At 40.0% G+C, this 14,978-nt stretch overlaps 1 protein-coding gene across 3 annotated transcripts in view; it reads right to left on the bottom strand.

Moving 5' to 3' along the window:
- Window positions 1-401: 401 nt before the first annotated feature.
- The window catches only part of BBS2 (Bardet-Biedl syndrome 2), a 33,542-nt gene continuing 18,965 nt past the window's right edge, over window positions 402-14,978 (bottom strand). For 2 of the 3 annotated variants that reach the window (XM_082607716.1, XM_082607715.1), the window contains exons 8-17: window positions 14,224-14,359; window positions 13,853-13,992; window positions 12,809-12,953; window positions 12,552-12,723; window positions 11,498-11,627; window positions 10,134-10,265; window positions 9,511-9,648; window positions 8,024-8,136; window positions 1,595-1,743; window positions 402-872 (exon numbers count right to left, since the gene is read on the bottom strand). In XM_082607716.1, the coding sequence (XP_082463842.1) occupies window positions 766-872; window positions 1,595-1,743; window positions 8,024-8,136; window positions 9,511-9,648; window positions 10,134-10,265; window positions 11,498-11,627; window positions 12,552-12,723; window positions 12,809-12,953; window positions 13,853-13,992; window positions 14,224-14,359 (1,362 nt within the window). In that variant the 3' untranslated portion in view covers window positions 402-765. The remainder of the gene's footprint in view (window positions 873-1,594; window positions 1,744-8,023; window positions 8,137-9,510; window positions 9,649-10,133; window positions 10,266-11,497; window positions 11,628-12,551; window positions 12,724-12,808; window positions 12,954-13,852; window positions 13,993-14,223; window positions 14,360-14,978) is intronic. The other variant, XR_014292252.1, reaches the window with a different exon arrangement.

Here is a 14,978-nt window from a genome sequence, read left to right on the forward strand (position 1 = left end):
TAGAACATTCCTACTGTAAATAAGTTCTTAATAAGTATATATTCAGGGCCTCCCTGGTGGCGCAGTGGTTGAGAGTCCGCCTGCCGATGCAGGGGATGCGGGTTCGTGCCCCGGTCTGGGAGGATCCCATGTGCCGCGGAGCGGCTGGGCCCGTGAGCCATGGCCGCTGGGCCTGCGCATCCGGAGCCTGTGCTCCGCAACGGGAGAGGCCACAGCAGTGAGAGGCCCGCATACAGCAAAAAAAAAGAAAAAAAAAAAAAGTATATATTCAATAAAATGACGTGAGGTTTAAAAAAAAGGCACACAAATTCAATATCCATATTTTTGTTTTTCTCCACATAACACAAATGGTTTTATGCAATTCTGATATGGTGGTGATTTTACAATCAGTCAACACATAGTGCAACACCTTTAAATTTTAATGAAAAAGTAGATAATCTAATTACAATTTCAAGAAAAAAGATGCATCTACATACTGACTTTACATACGTACAGAAAAACTGGACTTTGAAGCCCTAATGTTTCAAAAGTATTCATTTCCCTCCATACAAACCTAGTGTATTCTGCAACAGTACTATTGATTTTAAAAAAGAGAAAGTGAATACACTTTTCAGATGCAATGCTTTGTCCTTCATTTGTACAACTCACCAAGGTGGTTTTCGCTCTCAGCACCTTGGGTTAACCAGGATGTGATCCAAAGCAAACCAGCCTAGAAGTTTAAGGAAAAACCCCTTCTAGCAACCTAGTTACCTATCCTTTCCTCTCCTATGAAGAAGCTGTCCCCACCCGCATGATTCGGAACAGCATGTTGATGTTGTTGCTTCGAATCGCGTCCCGACAAGCAGTGATCACCTGGTTCTTTGGTTTTCCAACTGTAAGAGAAGAAACATCAAATCCATATGAGCCAAGATTATTAAAAGTGAAATTATGAATCAGAGGCTATCTATAAAAACAACATAAAACTAGGGTAGAAAAGAGTTATAGGTAAGTACAAATTTAACCAATTTATCTTACCATTCCCTAAAAAAGATACATACCCTTGTAAGGGACTTTATCACAAACCAAGCTTAGAAACTATCTCACACCTAGAAACCAAGAGTCAGTTTTAGAAATAATCTTTGCTAAGTGGATATGAGCTTTGATCCTTTTCTATAAAAGGAGGTCAAAGCACTGACCCAAAACAGCAGATTCCAGGTATAAATCTCTAGCTGATATTTCTGCTTCCTTTGGTTTATTCTGTTGTTCTTTTTGTAAATTTTAAGTTGGACACTTAACTCATTAATTTTCAGTCGTTTTTATTTTTTTCTAATAGGAGTATTTAAGGCTTTCCTCTTGAGTATATGTCACTAGGTTTTTCTTTAGAGGATGCAGCAAGATCTAAGAAAAGGAGCTCAAAGTGTTCTTTCCCTCTGAAGTCTGCAGACTAAAGCCAAACAATAGGCTGACTGAAACTCAAGTGAACGGTGCTAACTTCAGTATGAAAGGCATCTTTATAGATACAAGCCCTGATATGAATTCTTGAAGCTACCACCATCTTCAATGGTTCTCACCCCAAAATTACAGACGAAATACAGTGCTACAAAAAGAGACTTACCACGTAGACGACCTGCCCTTTGAATCGCTTGATTTACTGCTTTGAGGCTTCCCAACAGCTCTGTGTGATTGTTACAGCGAATTTTATATCCATTGAGCAAGTCTTTATTAAGGTCATATAGTTCCATATAGCGATTCTTCATTGTTTTCCTGTGTACATCAAGAGAAATTTTACACCACTGTACCTCAATATGGCAGGCTTAAATGAAAAGACTTGCAAACTTCTTAGACATTAAAAAAAGGAACAGGGCTTCCCTGGTGGCACAGTGGTTGAGAGTCTGCCTGCCGATGCAGGGGACACGGGTTCGTGCCCCAGTCCGGGAGGATCCCACATGCCGCGGGGCAGCTGGGCCTGTGAGCCATGGCTGCTGGGCCTGCGTGTCCGGAGCCTGTGCTCCGCAACGGGAGAGGCCGCAACAGTGAGAGGCCCGTGTACCGCAAAAAAAAAAAAAAAAAAAAAAAAAAAAGGAACAAACCAGATTTTTAGCTGTATTGTCATTAAAACAGGGTAACTGCTAAAGTCTGCTTTGAAAACATTGAGAATTTTCTATGAAATACTGTTTCTTCCAAATAAATGGAAGACAAGTGGCCTTCCTTGGTTATTGATCCATGGTTTGTTTGAACTTAGGAACCAAGAATTATCATGCCTATGATATGAGGGGTGAGGAAAAGTGAGTAAGGTGATAGGCTATCTTCCAAGCTTCAGATTAATACAGACAGTTTCTTGTAAAAGTAAACATACACTTACTATACAACACAGCAATCACATTATGCCACATTTCACCCAAAATAAATGAAAATATGTCTGCAAAAAACCTGTATGCAAATGTTTATAGCAGGTTTATTCTCAGTCACCAAAGTCTGGAAACAACCCAAATGTCAATTAACTGGTGAATGGATACACAAAGTATGGATATCCATACAATAGAATACTATTCAGCACTAATAAGGAATGAACTACTGATAACTTGCAACAATATGGATGAATCTCAAAGGCATTACAGTAAGTGAAAGAAGCCAGACCCAAAAGGCTATATATTTGTATGATTCCATTTATATGACATTTAGGAAAAGGTAAAACTATAGGAAGAGAAATTAGATCAGTGGCTGCCAGGGCCTAGAGGTTAGGAGAGGTACTTGATTCTGGTAGTAGTATAAATTTCCCCAAATTTATTGAACTGTAAACCTAAAAAGGGTGAATTATCTACACGTATATTATAAATTATATATCAACTAACCTGGCTTTAAAAAATACAAACAATGTATATCTGATAGTCTCTAAATTAAATATAAATAAATCAAGAAAAAAGGAATTTAGAGGTTGCTGGTCACCTCCCTCCAGTTTAGCACAGTCAAATGCCTAAAGCCAGCAACATCTCTTTCACTTAAAAAAAAAAAAAAAAAAAAAAAGCCAGAGAGAGAAAAAAAGGAGGAGCCCTATAGATAAAGTTGGCAAAAAAAAAGCAAAAATCTTATATACCTCAGAGAAAACAACTGGAAGAAAATGAACTGGAAAGAGGTAAAACTATCTCAATTTACAAATAATACAGCGTACCTCTGGAAAAACTGAACTATAATATAAGATAATTCAGTAAAGTAGTAGACTACAAAATCAACACAGAAAAATCAAGTGTTCATATAGACAAACAGAAAAAGAAGATATAATGTGGAAGAAAGAGCCTATTTACAATTGCAAAAAGAAAATACCTACACCTAAACTTGACAAGCAATGTCTGATACCTACATGAACAAAACCATAAAACTCCTGAAACACATAAACATGCCTTGAGCAAAATATAAAGACATACCGCATTCTTAGTAAGACTGAACATCACTGTAACAATGTCAATAATAAACTTAATGTGATCCCAGTAAAACTACCTACTTTTTTCTGGAGCTAAAATAACTGATAAAGCTCACAGAACAAACAAGCATGAGTAGCCCAGAAAACCATGAAAAAGAAGAGCAAAAGGGTTGGGGGAGGGGCACCTAGCCATACCCGACATTAAAACATACAAAGCATTTTTAAGAAAAGAATCGCACTGTCAAATGCAGAGACAAGACGGACGGATAGAGCAATATAGAAAATCCAGAAATAGACCCACTGCATATGGAAATACATTATATTATTATAAAGGCAGCATCTCAAATCAGTGGGAAAACAGGCTTTTAAAGTAGTATTACTGAAACAATGTGACAGTCACATAGAAAAAGATAAAACTGAATTTATAACTTACACTGAACACCAGGATAAACTCCAACTGTAACAGACTTAAATGTAAATATACAAAATACTAAAAGAAAGTATAGGTGAATTTCTCTACAAAGGGGAAGTAAGGAAACTTCTGTAACTAGAACTCAAAATGTAGAAGTACCAAGGAAAAGATGGATCAATTTGACTACATAAAAAATTTTAAAAGCGTTTATATGCAAAACCAAAAATCTAAATAGGCAAAAGAAATAAACAATTTACAGGGAATTAATTCCCTGGCAGTCAGGTTAGGACTCCAAGCTTCCACTGCAGGGGGCATGGGTTCGATCCCTGGTTGGGGAACTAAGATCCCTCATGCTGCCTGGCATGGCAAAAAAAAAAAAAAAGAAAGAAAGAAACAATTTACACACCAAAAGAAACGCAAATAGCCCTTAAAATAATGAAAAGATGCTCAATACTGCTCATAATAAATGAAAATTAAAACAATGAGACCATTTCTCACCCACTGAATTGGTAAGTTTCCAAGAGTTTGCCAACATACTCCATTGACAAGACTAAGGGAAACAGGCACTCTCAGAGGAGAATGCAAAATGATATGACAGCTATGGAGGGGAATTTGGCAAAATCTTTCAAAACTGTATACACATTTATCATTTTCCCCAGCAATCCCATTTTAGAACTTTTCCCCAAAGATACCTAAGTAAAAATATGAAAAGATTTATGTAACAAAATTATTCACTGCAATATAATAGCAGAAGAGCAACCCAAATGTGGAGAACTAGCTGAATAAACATCCAGAGAATAGAGTATTGTGCAGCTATAAAAACAAATGAGAAGTATCTCTGGCTCCGGACGCGCAGGCTCAGCAGCCATGGCTCACGGGCCCAGCTGCTGTGCGGCCTGTGGGATCTTCCCGGACTGGGGCACGAACCCGTGTCCCCTGCATCGGCAGGCGGACTCTCAACCACTGCTCCACCAGGGAAGCCCCCACATAAGGTTTTAATAAATATGTAATAAAATCAAACCAAAAAGGAAAAAATGTCAATCCCCTAAGATTGACAGCAAAATGAACCAAATGAATCTAACTGTATATCACACTTGTAGCATGACCAAAAAAAGAGGAATTATTTCAAATGACTTTAAAATATAGTAATTAGACTAAAACTCCCTACTAGAACACACTCTAAAGACACAAAGAACTAGAAAAAAAGCCTTACACCATTTTCAGCAATCATACTGTTGGTAGTAATATTGGTATTATCCTTAAATGTTGCGTGTGTACCATAAGATAAAGCCAATAGTTCTATTGACAGTGGTTAGAGACATGATTTCCAATGTGAGAGAGAAGAGATACACCGTCAACATCAAAATTAAGTAAGAGCCTGTATTCATAAATTTGAAGTGGAAATAGTATGAATTCATGATATATTTGCTCATTGAAAAAAATATATACATTACCTGGCTTTATCTATGGAAAAGGTCTCAAATCAATATCCAACCCAGTAGCAATGAGCATCTCTAATGCTCAGACTATGATCTCCATTTCCCACTATAAAGGACCAGGATTGAAGAAATAGCTGATTCCAGATTCAGAAGAGGATATATACCAGATAAGCCTAAAACATCTTGTACAAGAAAACAAACTAATGAAACTAATAGGTCTGTCCAAAGGCATTGATAACTGCAGTCAACCTGAAAAGGCTTCTACTGGCCAAAGACAGGACAACTAAGCCACCATAAAGAATATCTGAAATGGCCTGAAGCACATTAAAAATGTTAATAGGATTTTAAAAATCTCATTGGTCAACTTGGATATGCTAGGGAACCAACTCATTATTTTAAAACTGATAGTGTGTCATTCCAGTACAAACTGTACCTCAGGGAACCAAATAATTCATTAATTCATGAGGGAATGTTACTCTTTATAGAAGTACTTCAGCCAATTTACAAAGAAAAAATAACAATTAAAGTATCACTATTTTGCAAACCCCAGAATAATTGATTTCAGCAGTGATCATCAACGGCTGATAACATAATAAAAAGAGACAGCCAGACGTCACATGCATCCTCACAGAAGTACACAGCACCACTTATGAAGCATTCTTGCTAAAAAATTGAACCTGGATCTGATCAATCCTCTATATCTAACTACCATTTTCACAGAAATACAGGGGACAGAAGAATAATACTAAACATTACCACAGGATACAATCAACAAAATCCAAAGTGGGAAACTACAGAAGACGGAGAGAGTTAGGAGAAAAAGTGAGCAAGCAAATATATGGACTAAAAGAGATTTATCAACCAAATTCAATGTACAGTCTTTGGTCTCTGAATCTTGATTTGAACAAAACAACTTCAAACACACAAACACACACACATACATTTGAGACAACTGGGGAAATTAAACACTGACTAGATATTTTGTGATATTAAGAAATTATTTTACATTTTTCTAAGTGTGATAATGGTATTGTGGTTATTGTTTTTTAAAGGTTTATTGTCTGAAATATTTGTGGCTAAAATTATATGATGTCTGGAATTTGCTTCAAAATAATACAGTACCGGGGCTTCCCTGGTGGCGCAGTGGTTGAGAGTCCGCCTGCCGGTGCAGGGGACACGGGTTCGTGCCCCGGTCCGGGAAGATCCCACATGCTGCGGAGCGGCTGGGCCCGTGAGCCATGGCCGCTGAGCCTGTGCGTCCAGAGCCTGTGCTCCGCAGTGGGAGAGGCCACAGCAGTGAGAGGCCCATGTACCGCCAAAAAAAAAAAAAAATAATAATAATAATAATAATAATAATAATAATACAGTACCTAGAAGAGGAAGAAGGTGAATGTGGAGATGAAACAAGATGAGCCCTTAGTTGATGACTACTGAAGCTAAGTAGCTGCTATAGAGGAAGTCATTATATAATTCAATCTACTTTTGTGTTTGAAATCTTCAACAATATAACTTTCAGAAATCACTGACTTCTGAGCAAGACCATTTTAACTATCTGCTAATGATTCAGGCCTTTCAGAAAAAAACAAGCAGCACCTTAGGCGAACTCTTGCCTCTAAGATGCACACATAAACTTCACCTATCATTGGTGAACTATTTCACTGAATCCACCTCAGTACATTTTATTGCCAAGATAAATTTTGCATCTTAGCAAGAAGCTAGACGTGCACAAATTTGTTTTTAACTTTTTATTCTAAACTATAATACATATTCAGGGACTTCCCCAGTGGTCCAGTGGTAAAGAATCTGCCTTCCAATGTAGGGGACATGGGTTTGATCCCTGGTCGGGTAACTAAGATGCCACATGCCACGGGGCAACTAAGCCTGCACACCACAACTACTGAACCCACGCACCTCAACTAGAGAGCCCGCATGCCACAAACTACAGAGCCCACGTGCTCTGGAGCCTGTGCACCACAACTAGAGAGAGGCCCGAGCGCCACAACGAAAGATCCCACATGCTTCAACGAAGATCCTGCGTGCCGCAACTAAGACCTGATGCAGCCAAAAGTTTAAAAAAAATTTTTTTAATATAAATATTAAAATATAATACATATTCAGAAAAACTCAAAAAACAAACGCTTGTTAACTAGGTCAAGAAATAGGACATTGCCAACATTCAAGAAGATTCCCAATGTTTTCTCTCTGAATAGAGTCCCCTCCTCCCCAAGGAGAATATACTACCTTAAATGATAATCTCTTCCCTGTATTTCTTTATATTTTTATCATCTATGTATGCTTCCCAAATGATATAGCTTAGTTTTGTCTGTTTCCAAACTATATAAATGGAAGCATTTTGTACATATTCTTTTGAGTCTTACTTGTTTCAATCTCCATTATGTTTGTAAGATTTGTCCATGTTGTTACATGTCATCCAGATATGTGCATTCTCATTGCATGTAGTATTCCACTGTACAGATATATCATAATTTATCAATTAGTAGGGATTGTTTCCACTTTGGGGTTCGTATGAACGATGCCTTTATGAACATTCTTGAACTAATATCCTGGTTTATATGCACAAGTTTCTTGAGGCTATAAACCAGGAGAAATGCTGGATCATAGGGTGTGCACATTTTCAACTTTACTGATGATGCCAAGTTACTTTCCAAAGTCTCTGTACCTATCTACACTCCTACTAGTAGCACCTGAGAGATGTTACTCCACATCGCTGACGCTTTCAACCACGCACCGGTCCTAGCCATGGTAAATACTCACATGTCCCTCATCAGACGAGCATCCTCAGCTCGAACCAGCAAACTTCGGATCAGATTAGAATTATCAGCCATGTCAGCGCTGAGCTTCTGATGCACTGAGTGATATTCATCCACCTGGAGACCATGAACACCCAGGAATTAAAAAGACCTCACAGGGACTTCCCTGGCAGTCCAGTGGCTAAGACTCTGAGCTTCCACTACAGGAGCCATAGATTTGAGCCCCGATCAGGGAACTAAGATCCCGCATGCCGCATGGTGGCCAAAAAAAAAAAAAAAAGCACCTCACAAACGTCTTGAAAGCTAGATAAATTGAAAAGACGCTATGTATTATATACCAAGGCCCTTTTATTTCTTATTTATTTACTTATATTTATTTTTGGCTGTGTTGGGTCTTCGTTGCTGCACGCAGGCTTTCTCTAGTTGCGGTGAGCAGAGGCCACTCCTTGCTGTGGTGCATGGGCTTCTCATTGTGGTGGCTTCTCTTGCTGTGAAGCATGGGCTCTAGGCGGGCAGGCTTCAGTAGTTGTGGCACGTGGGCTCAGCAGTTGTGGCTCGCGGCTCTAGAGCACAGGCTCAGCAGTTGTGGCACATGGGCTTAGTTGCTCCGCGGCATGTGGGATCTTCCCAGACCAGGGCTCGGACCCATGTCCCCTGCATTGGCAGGCGAATTCTTAACCACTGCACCACCAGGGGACCCCTACCCTTTTCTTTCTGCCGTTCACTTGCCCCATCTTAACTATCTCCCGGGTTTCATCTCCTCCTGTGCTTCCTCCAACCCTCAAAATGACATTCGATGTGAATCTTTCCCATGTCTTAGCAGCGTGAGCCCAAGCAACACAAATATTAACATTTTAGAGATCTGGGGTAGGGATGTTGTTATAAGTGGGGACAAATCACAATCCTTTTCTTTTTTGATTTTGGGTTCTTGGAAAGCACTAAACCAAAAAGCAAAGTAGATACAACAGATAAGATGACAGGCTAGCAAAGGAAAATGTTCATTTATTGTTTTTAAAGTGTCCCTCCAAACCAAACACAGAAAGCAGGGTGCAAGAGCTAACCACTCACTTTTTTTTTTTTTTTTTTTTTTTTGCGGTACGCGGGCCTCCCACCGCTGCGGCCTCTCCCGTCACGGAGCACAGGCTCCGGACGCGCAGGCTCAGCAGCCACAACCCACGGGCCTTGCCGCTCCGCGGCATGTGGGATCTTCCCAGACCGGGGCACTAACCCGCGTCCCCTGCATCGGCAGGTGGACTCTCAACCACTGCGCCACCAGGGAAGCCCAACCACTCACTTTTATAAAAGATATCTTTTTAACTCATGAACTCTCCAATACTAGCTCAATTTTTATTTTAAGAATTTTCAAAAGTTCTTTAAAACATGGCTATCATGTAACATATGTACATTTGTAGTACCACTAATTTAAGAGAAATATTTCAAACATTATTAGACCACAATGTTCTCTCAAATGCACCCACCAGGTGCCCTCACCTTAACTAGCACCTTTCGTAATTCCTCGAAATAGACAGGGAAATCGGCTTCTACCTGAAGGTCCTCAATAGCAAAAAATGATGCCATCGACTGGATGATATCACCAGCCAAATCAATATCATCAGTATTTATAGTGATCTATCCAGAGAAAAAAAGACAAGTTAGCATCCTTGGACACTAAAGATGAACTTGGCTGAAACTACCTGAAATTCCCCATATCCAACACATTTATTGAACATAAATGTATATGTGGTGATAAATAAAGATAAGGTCTAGCCCTCAAGTAAATTACAAACCACATTAATTATTTCTAACAGCAGGCAAAAAAAAAATCAATCCTCTTGCCTTATAAACTGAACAACAAGGTCATTCAGACAGTGAAAATGTTTTGTCCTCCTCTGTATTCCTAAACTGTCCCAAATTAGGCAAGGAATGGGTGAAGGGAAGCGGGGAGAGAGGCAGAAAACCTCTGTTATAGATTATACGCCCTCGTCAGAGATAACACTAACAGACTAGGCTGAAACACGTGGTTTTACGACCTTCAGATTGGTTTCACCTGCCTCACTTTACACTGAACGTTAAATGTTACGTGAAAAATCTGTGCCCGTGACAGTAAAAATTACCTCTCCACTAAGTTTTATTTTTATACACAGCTGGCCACCGTTCCGCAAGGATGTGAAACACATTTGAAATGGAACATTCTGAATGTTAGTGTCCTCTGGTAACAGAAAGTTCTGGTTGAGCCACATAAAAACCTTAAAGATGAACAGGATGAAATGAATTTCCATTTTTAAAGTACAGTCATTACTAAGAGTTATCCTGCTTTCTAGTTTTACTCCTTGGAAAAATAAAACAAAACAAACAAAAAACAAAGAATTATACTTCACCCCCACCAAGAAAACACTATTCACACTCCTTTTTCCCACCCCATGCCTGTTCTTAAGTAACATTCATAATTATGTCTGGTCCCACAGCATGCGTAATTTTATAGCATTTTCTACTTAGACATTATCTTATATGCAATGTGGAAATGATTCAGGTATGAGGCTAATTCTTTTTACATGATAGCTCTTCTGTGGCTATATCCTGCTTAAAATCATTCCATTCCACTCTTTAAAAAATTTAAATGAAGTTTGCACACATACAGCACAAACACAGAGATACATCCACACTATAAGAATTAATTTTAATATAAATAATAATACTTTACAGTGGTTTGCTACACAGGTTCCACATAAGGTCCACCTGTGAGGCCTTTTGGAAGGGGCCACCGTAGAGTTTCATGTTTCACAGGCCAGGAAGGGGCCTGAGAATCTACATGATTAAAAGCCTCACTGAGAATTCCAAAGTCCAGCCAATGTTAAAGTGCACAGGTATTAGTCCTTTAAACTTTACAAAATGCTATTATACCAATTATGTAATCCTCAGGGGCCCCCTTGTGAGGTAAGACTATCCTCACCTACAGATAAGAAAACTGGGGCTCAGACTGGTGAGGGGAATTCCGTAAGATCGCTAAGAATTTACTAGTTAAGGTAGCACTTGAACCCAAAAAATGTTCCCATTTCCAAGTCCCCACTCTCTTTCCATTCTGATGCACGCTCCTCTTGGAACACTAGATCCAACCACACTAAGACTATAAGAAAGAGAGGAATTGAAAACTGGGAAGAATTCACCTGTGACTAAGGATTGCTTAGATAATAAATTATTAATAATTATTAATTATTACTAATAAATTATTCAAAATAAATATTTCTGAATTGATTATCCAAAATAAATATTTTTGAATAATTTTTCAAAATGGGAGAAGATATTTTAGCAACATTTTTGGTACAGGTTATAAACAATCCAACTCCAAGCTACATAACTCTTTCATGTCATATTTACTGCTACCGAATAACACATTCATGTAATTTTCCCCTTTCTACAAAAAAACATCCAAAGGATTCTAAAGTGCAAAAGTGTTGAAAGAGAAAAGCCAGATACTCACCCTCTGTGCCCGTTCTGCGATGATAAAGTTGACATAACTGAGTGGTTCACTGGCAGAGTCCAGGCTGATCAGCGCATACATGGAGAAACGGGGGAGTTGTCTTGTCAACTCAAACACATGAAACTGGGTGCTGTGGCCAACCAACGGAACACAAGAGAACTGTTTATGTAGAATTTATTTCAAAGGGCAAGGCCCAGAAAATAAATGTAACGTCACTACCAGGTCATCAAACTGACATTTAAGGGTTTCAATAAAGAAACTCCCCCAGCCCAAAAAAGACTTGAGGGTTAAAGTCCCATATGTAGGGGCTTCCCTGGTGGTGCAGTGGTTGAGAGTCCGCCTGCCGATGCAGGGGACGCGGGTTCATGCCCCGGTCCGGGAGGATCCCACATGCCACGGGGCGGCTGGGCCCGTGAGCCATGGCCGCTGAGCCTGCATGTCTAGAGCCTGTGGTCCGCAACGGGAGAGGCCACAACGGTGAGAGGCCCGCGTACCGAAAAAAAAAAAAAAAAAAAAGTCCCATATGTAATGGTGTTTGAGATTTAGTGACATTATGAGTCTGTACATATTGGGCTGGCCAAAAAGTTCATTCTGTAAGATGTTACGGAAAACCCTGAACGAACTTTCGGGCCAACCCAATACATGCCTGCACCAAGGGTTTAAAACACTCTAAAAGGAATGTGAAAAGGTTTTTATCTTCCAAAAATCTAGTGGTTTTCTTTCACTAGCTGAGGTTACATATGACTCTCATGTAAAGGTGCAACCTAACCTTGTAGTCTTAGTGGCCAAAACTAAATCATCCTTTAAATGTATTTTTGGAAGTTTTGTGAATGAGATCTGACTAAAACCAGAAATAACCATCTTAAACTTACATACTCATTATTTTTTTTGAAAGATTTCAAATTAGAGAAATAAGAGGTCATAGGAAACCTTGCCTGGGTGGGAAGAACCATTAAACGGCTTCTCCGGCCCCAGAGAATCCATGACATAATGGGAAATCCACACATTTTGCTAACTGCTCTCTGGAAATGAACTGTGACTTGCAAAGGGTCACCTGCTCCTGTAACCCACGAAGGTTTTCAAGTGCAGATCCACAGGGACATCTTTGGGAGGTGTAATTGGGATGCGGATGGAGCTGGAAAGGCTGTGAATGCTGGGATGCACCACGTGGCTTTCACCTAGAAAAATTCCCTCTGCAAAAATCAATACTGCTCGGATGATGGTGTCTGCAGGGAAGAGAGAAGACAGCAGTCCAAGAACCACTCCAAGATGGCACAGGTGCCAACACACCAGCTCCAAGTAACAACTTACCATTAGAAGTGGAAATGCACAACTCTGCATGGGCAGCCTGCACCTCGCTCCCCAAACTGACGGAGAGGGCAGTGTGGAGCTTGGTGTTGGCCGGGATGATGCCCCGATGCCCATCAGCCTCATTCAGTGGATTGCTCAGTTCGGCCTGCAAAACATCCCACCCACTTCCAACTCAGTCACCGGAACAGTGAACTAATGTTAATTTTAAATAACATGGCTATTTAGCTTCAGAAGACAGATCCCCCATCATCTTATTCACGTGATTCTTTAGACTTCAGAGGACTCACCTCATTAGTGCTCTCGCTCTAACCTGGCTTTTCCCCGAAGGAAAATACTCTCATCCCTTCCTGTGGTTAGGGTCCAGTGTCCCCCAGCATGTCTTTTATATTTTTCTGCATTTTTTTTTAGTAACTAAAGAAATTCACTTAGTATAGCAAATTCAAATACAGTTATGCATCGTGGGACAAATTAAAATCCTACTCCCCAGCTCATCCTCCAGCCAGTTTGGTACATACATGTATATATAAACACATGCGCGTGCATGCACACACACACACACACAGAGCTTCTGCAGTTGTCAATTTTTATGTTATTTGTTGTTGAAAAAGATAAAAGTTACTCTATACATATTGTTCTCACTTCCTTTCATTCAGTAATACCAGATACCCTTCCATATCAGTCCCCATATATATACTTCATTCTTTTGAGCTGCTTAATATTCCCCAGCCCACAGTCCCTACTACTGATCAAAAGTTAAGTTGCTTCCAACTGTTCCCTGCTACAAATAGTGCCGTGGTAAATGTCTCTGAACACTCATGCAAATACTTCCATAGTTTAGCTGCCCAGCAGTGGAATTTCTAGGTTAAAGGATACACACCCTCTTCATTCTGACACTAGCAAAAAGGCAAACCATCTGTGCTTCCACCAGCGGGGAGGGGGAGCCCACACCGTGGCAGACGCTGAAACTCTTCTTTCACAGCTGCCAATCCTCCTGGTCATTCTCAACTTCTCAGACTCCCATGGGCCCTCCACATTAGGACCTACCTTGGCATTGTCCTCATAGTTACGGAGCTCCAGCAACAGGTTCTGCTTTTTCTGACTCAGCTCTCGGATCAGGTCCTGCTCTACGCTGGTGTCCATGAGGTTCCCTCTCATCTCAGCCGTGCCTGGCAGGTAGCCCCGGACTGACAAGAGGAAAAAACACTCACCAGACTGAGGGATAAGCCCAGGTACAGCCAGGTCTACCTTTAAGTCATCAATTACCTGTTCTTAAAAGCTAAGTTTTCATTTCCCCAACTTAGGTGAATTTATTAGGATGAAAGGATATCAACACAAACACTTTATAGTGGAATTTACCAGTATTCAGACCCAAATCAAAATCTGACTTTTCAAGGATTTTCCCTCTCCCGATTTACTTTCCCCATCCACCGAGCAGCAGATTAACTGTATGTGGCCATCCATCCGGTAATCTCCCTCCACCACACCAGCAACTGCAGAAGAAAAGTTGTCCTTAAAGATGACCTCCCCAGTTCGGTCACTTCGAGCATCGACCTAAAAATAAAACAAGAACTTGAAAAATAGCTTATGCTACAGTTTTTTTTAAATAACACAAAATTTTAAAGTTGAATCAGCTTTAAAATCAGCTATGGTCTAGAAGTTTTCAAGAGTATTCCATGGGGCCCTGTGGCTTCTCAGGACGTACCTACAACCATCAGGGCCAAGGGGCCACAATCAGCTCTATTTTCTTTTTCTTATTAAGTAAAAGCTGTTTTACATACTGGCCTGCACATAGTATTTCCTTTGCAGAAGTAGGTTGCCTGAGCGGCAGTACATTTAGAATATACAGAACAGTGCAAAAGTCCAAACTGCCTGGGTTTGAATTCCAGCTTTGCCACTGGGATCTTTTTTTGTCTGTGGGATCTAGGACAAGTCTCTTAACCATTCTGTGTTTGGCCTCCTCATCTGGAGGTCAATAATTAATTGATCTGGAGATCAATAATAAGAACATGAGGAAAATAACTGTATCCACACCTCAGAGTTGTAATGAGGCCTAAAGGAATTAACACGTGGTAAGCACTCAGAACAGGGCCTGGCACATAGAGGCATACAAGACATGTTAGCTCTATATACAAACTTTATCTTTACTATACGTAAATGTATACTATATAGT

This window comes from Mesoplodon mirus (genome assembly GCF_964341445.2).
Source record: "Mesoplodon mirus genome assembly, chromosome: 19".
Lineage (NCBI taxonomy): Eukaryota > Metazoa > Chordata > Mammalia > Artiodactyla > Ziphiidae > Mesoplodon > Mesoplodon mirus.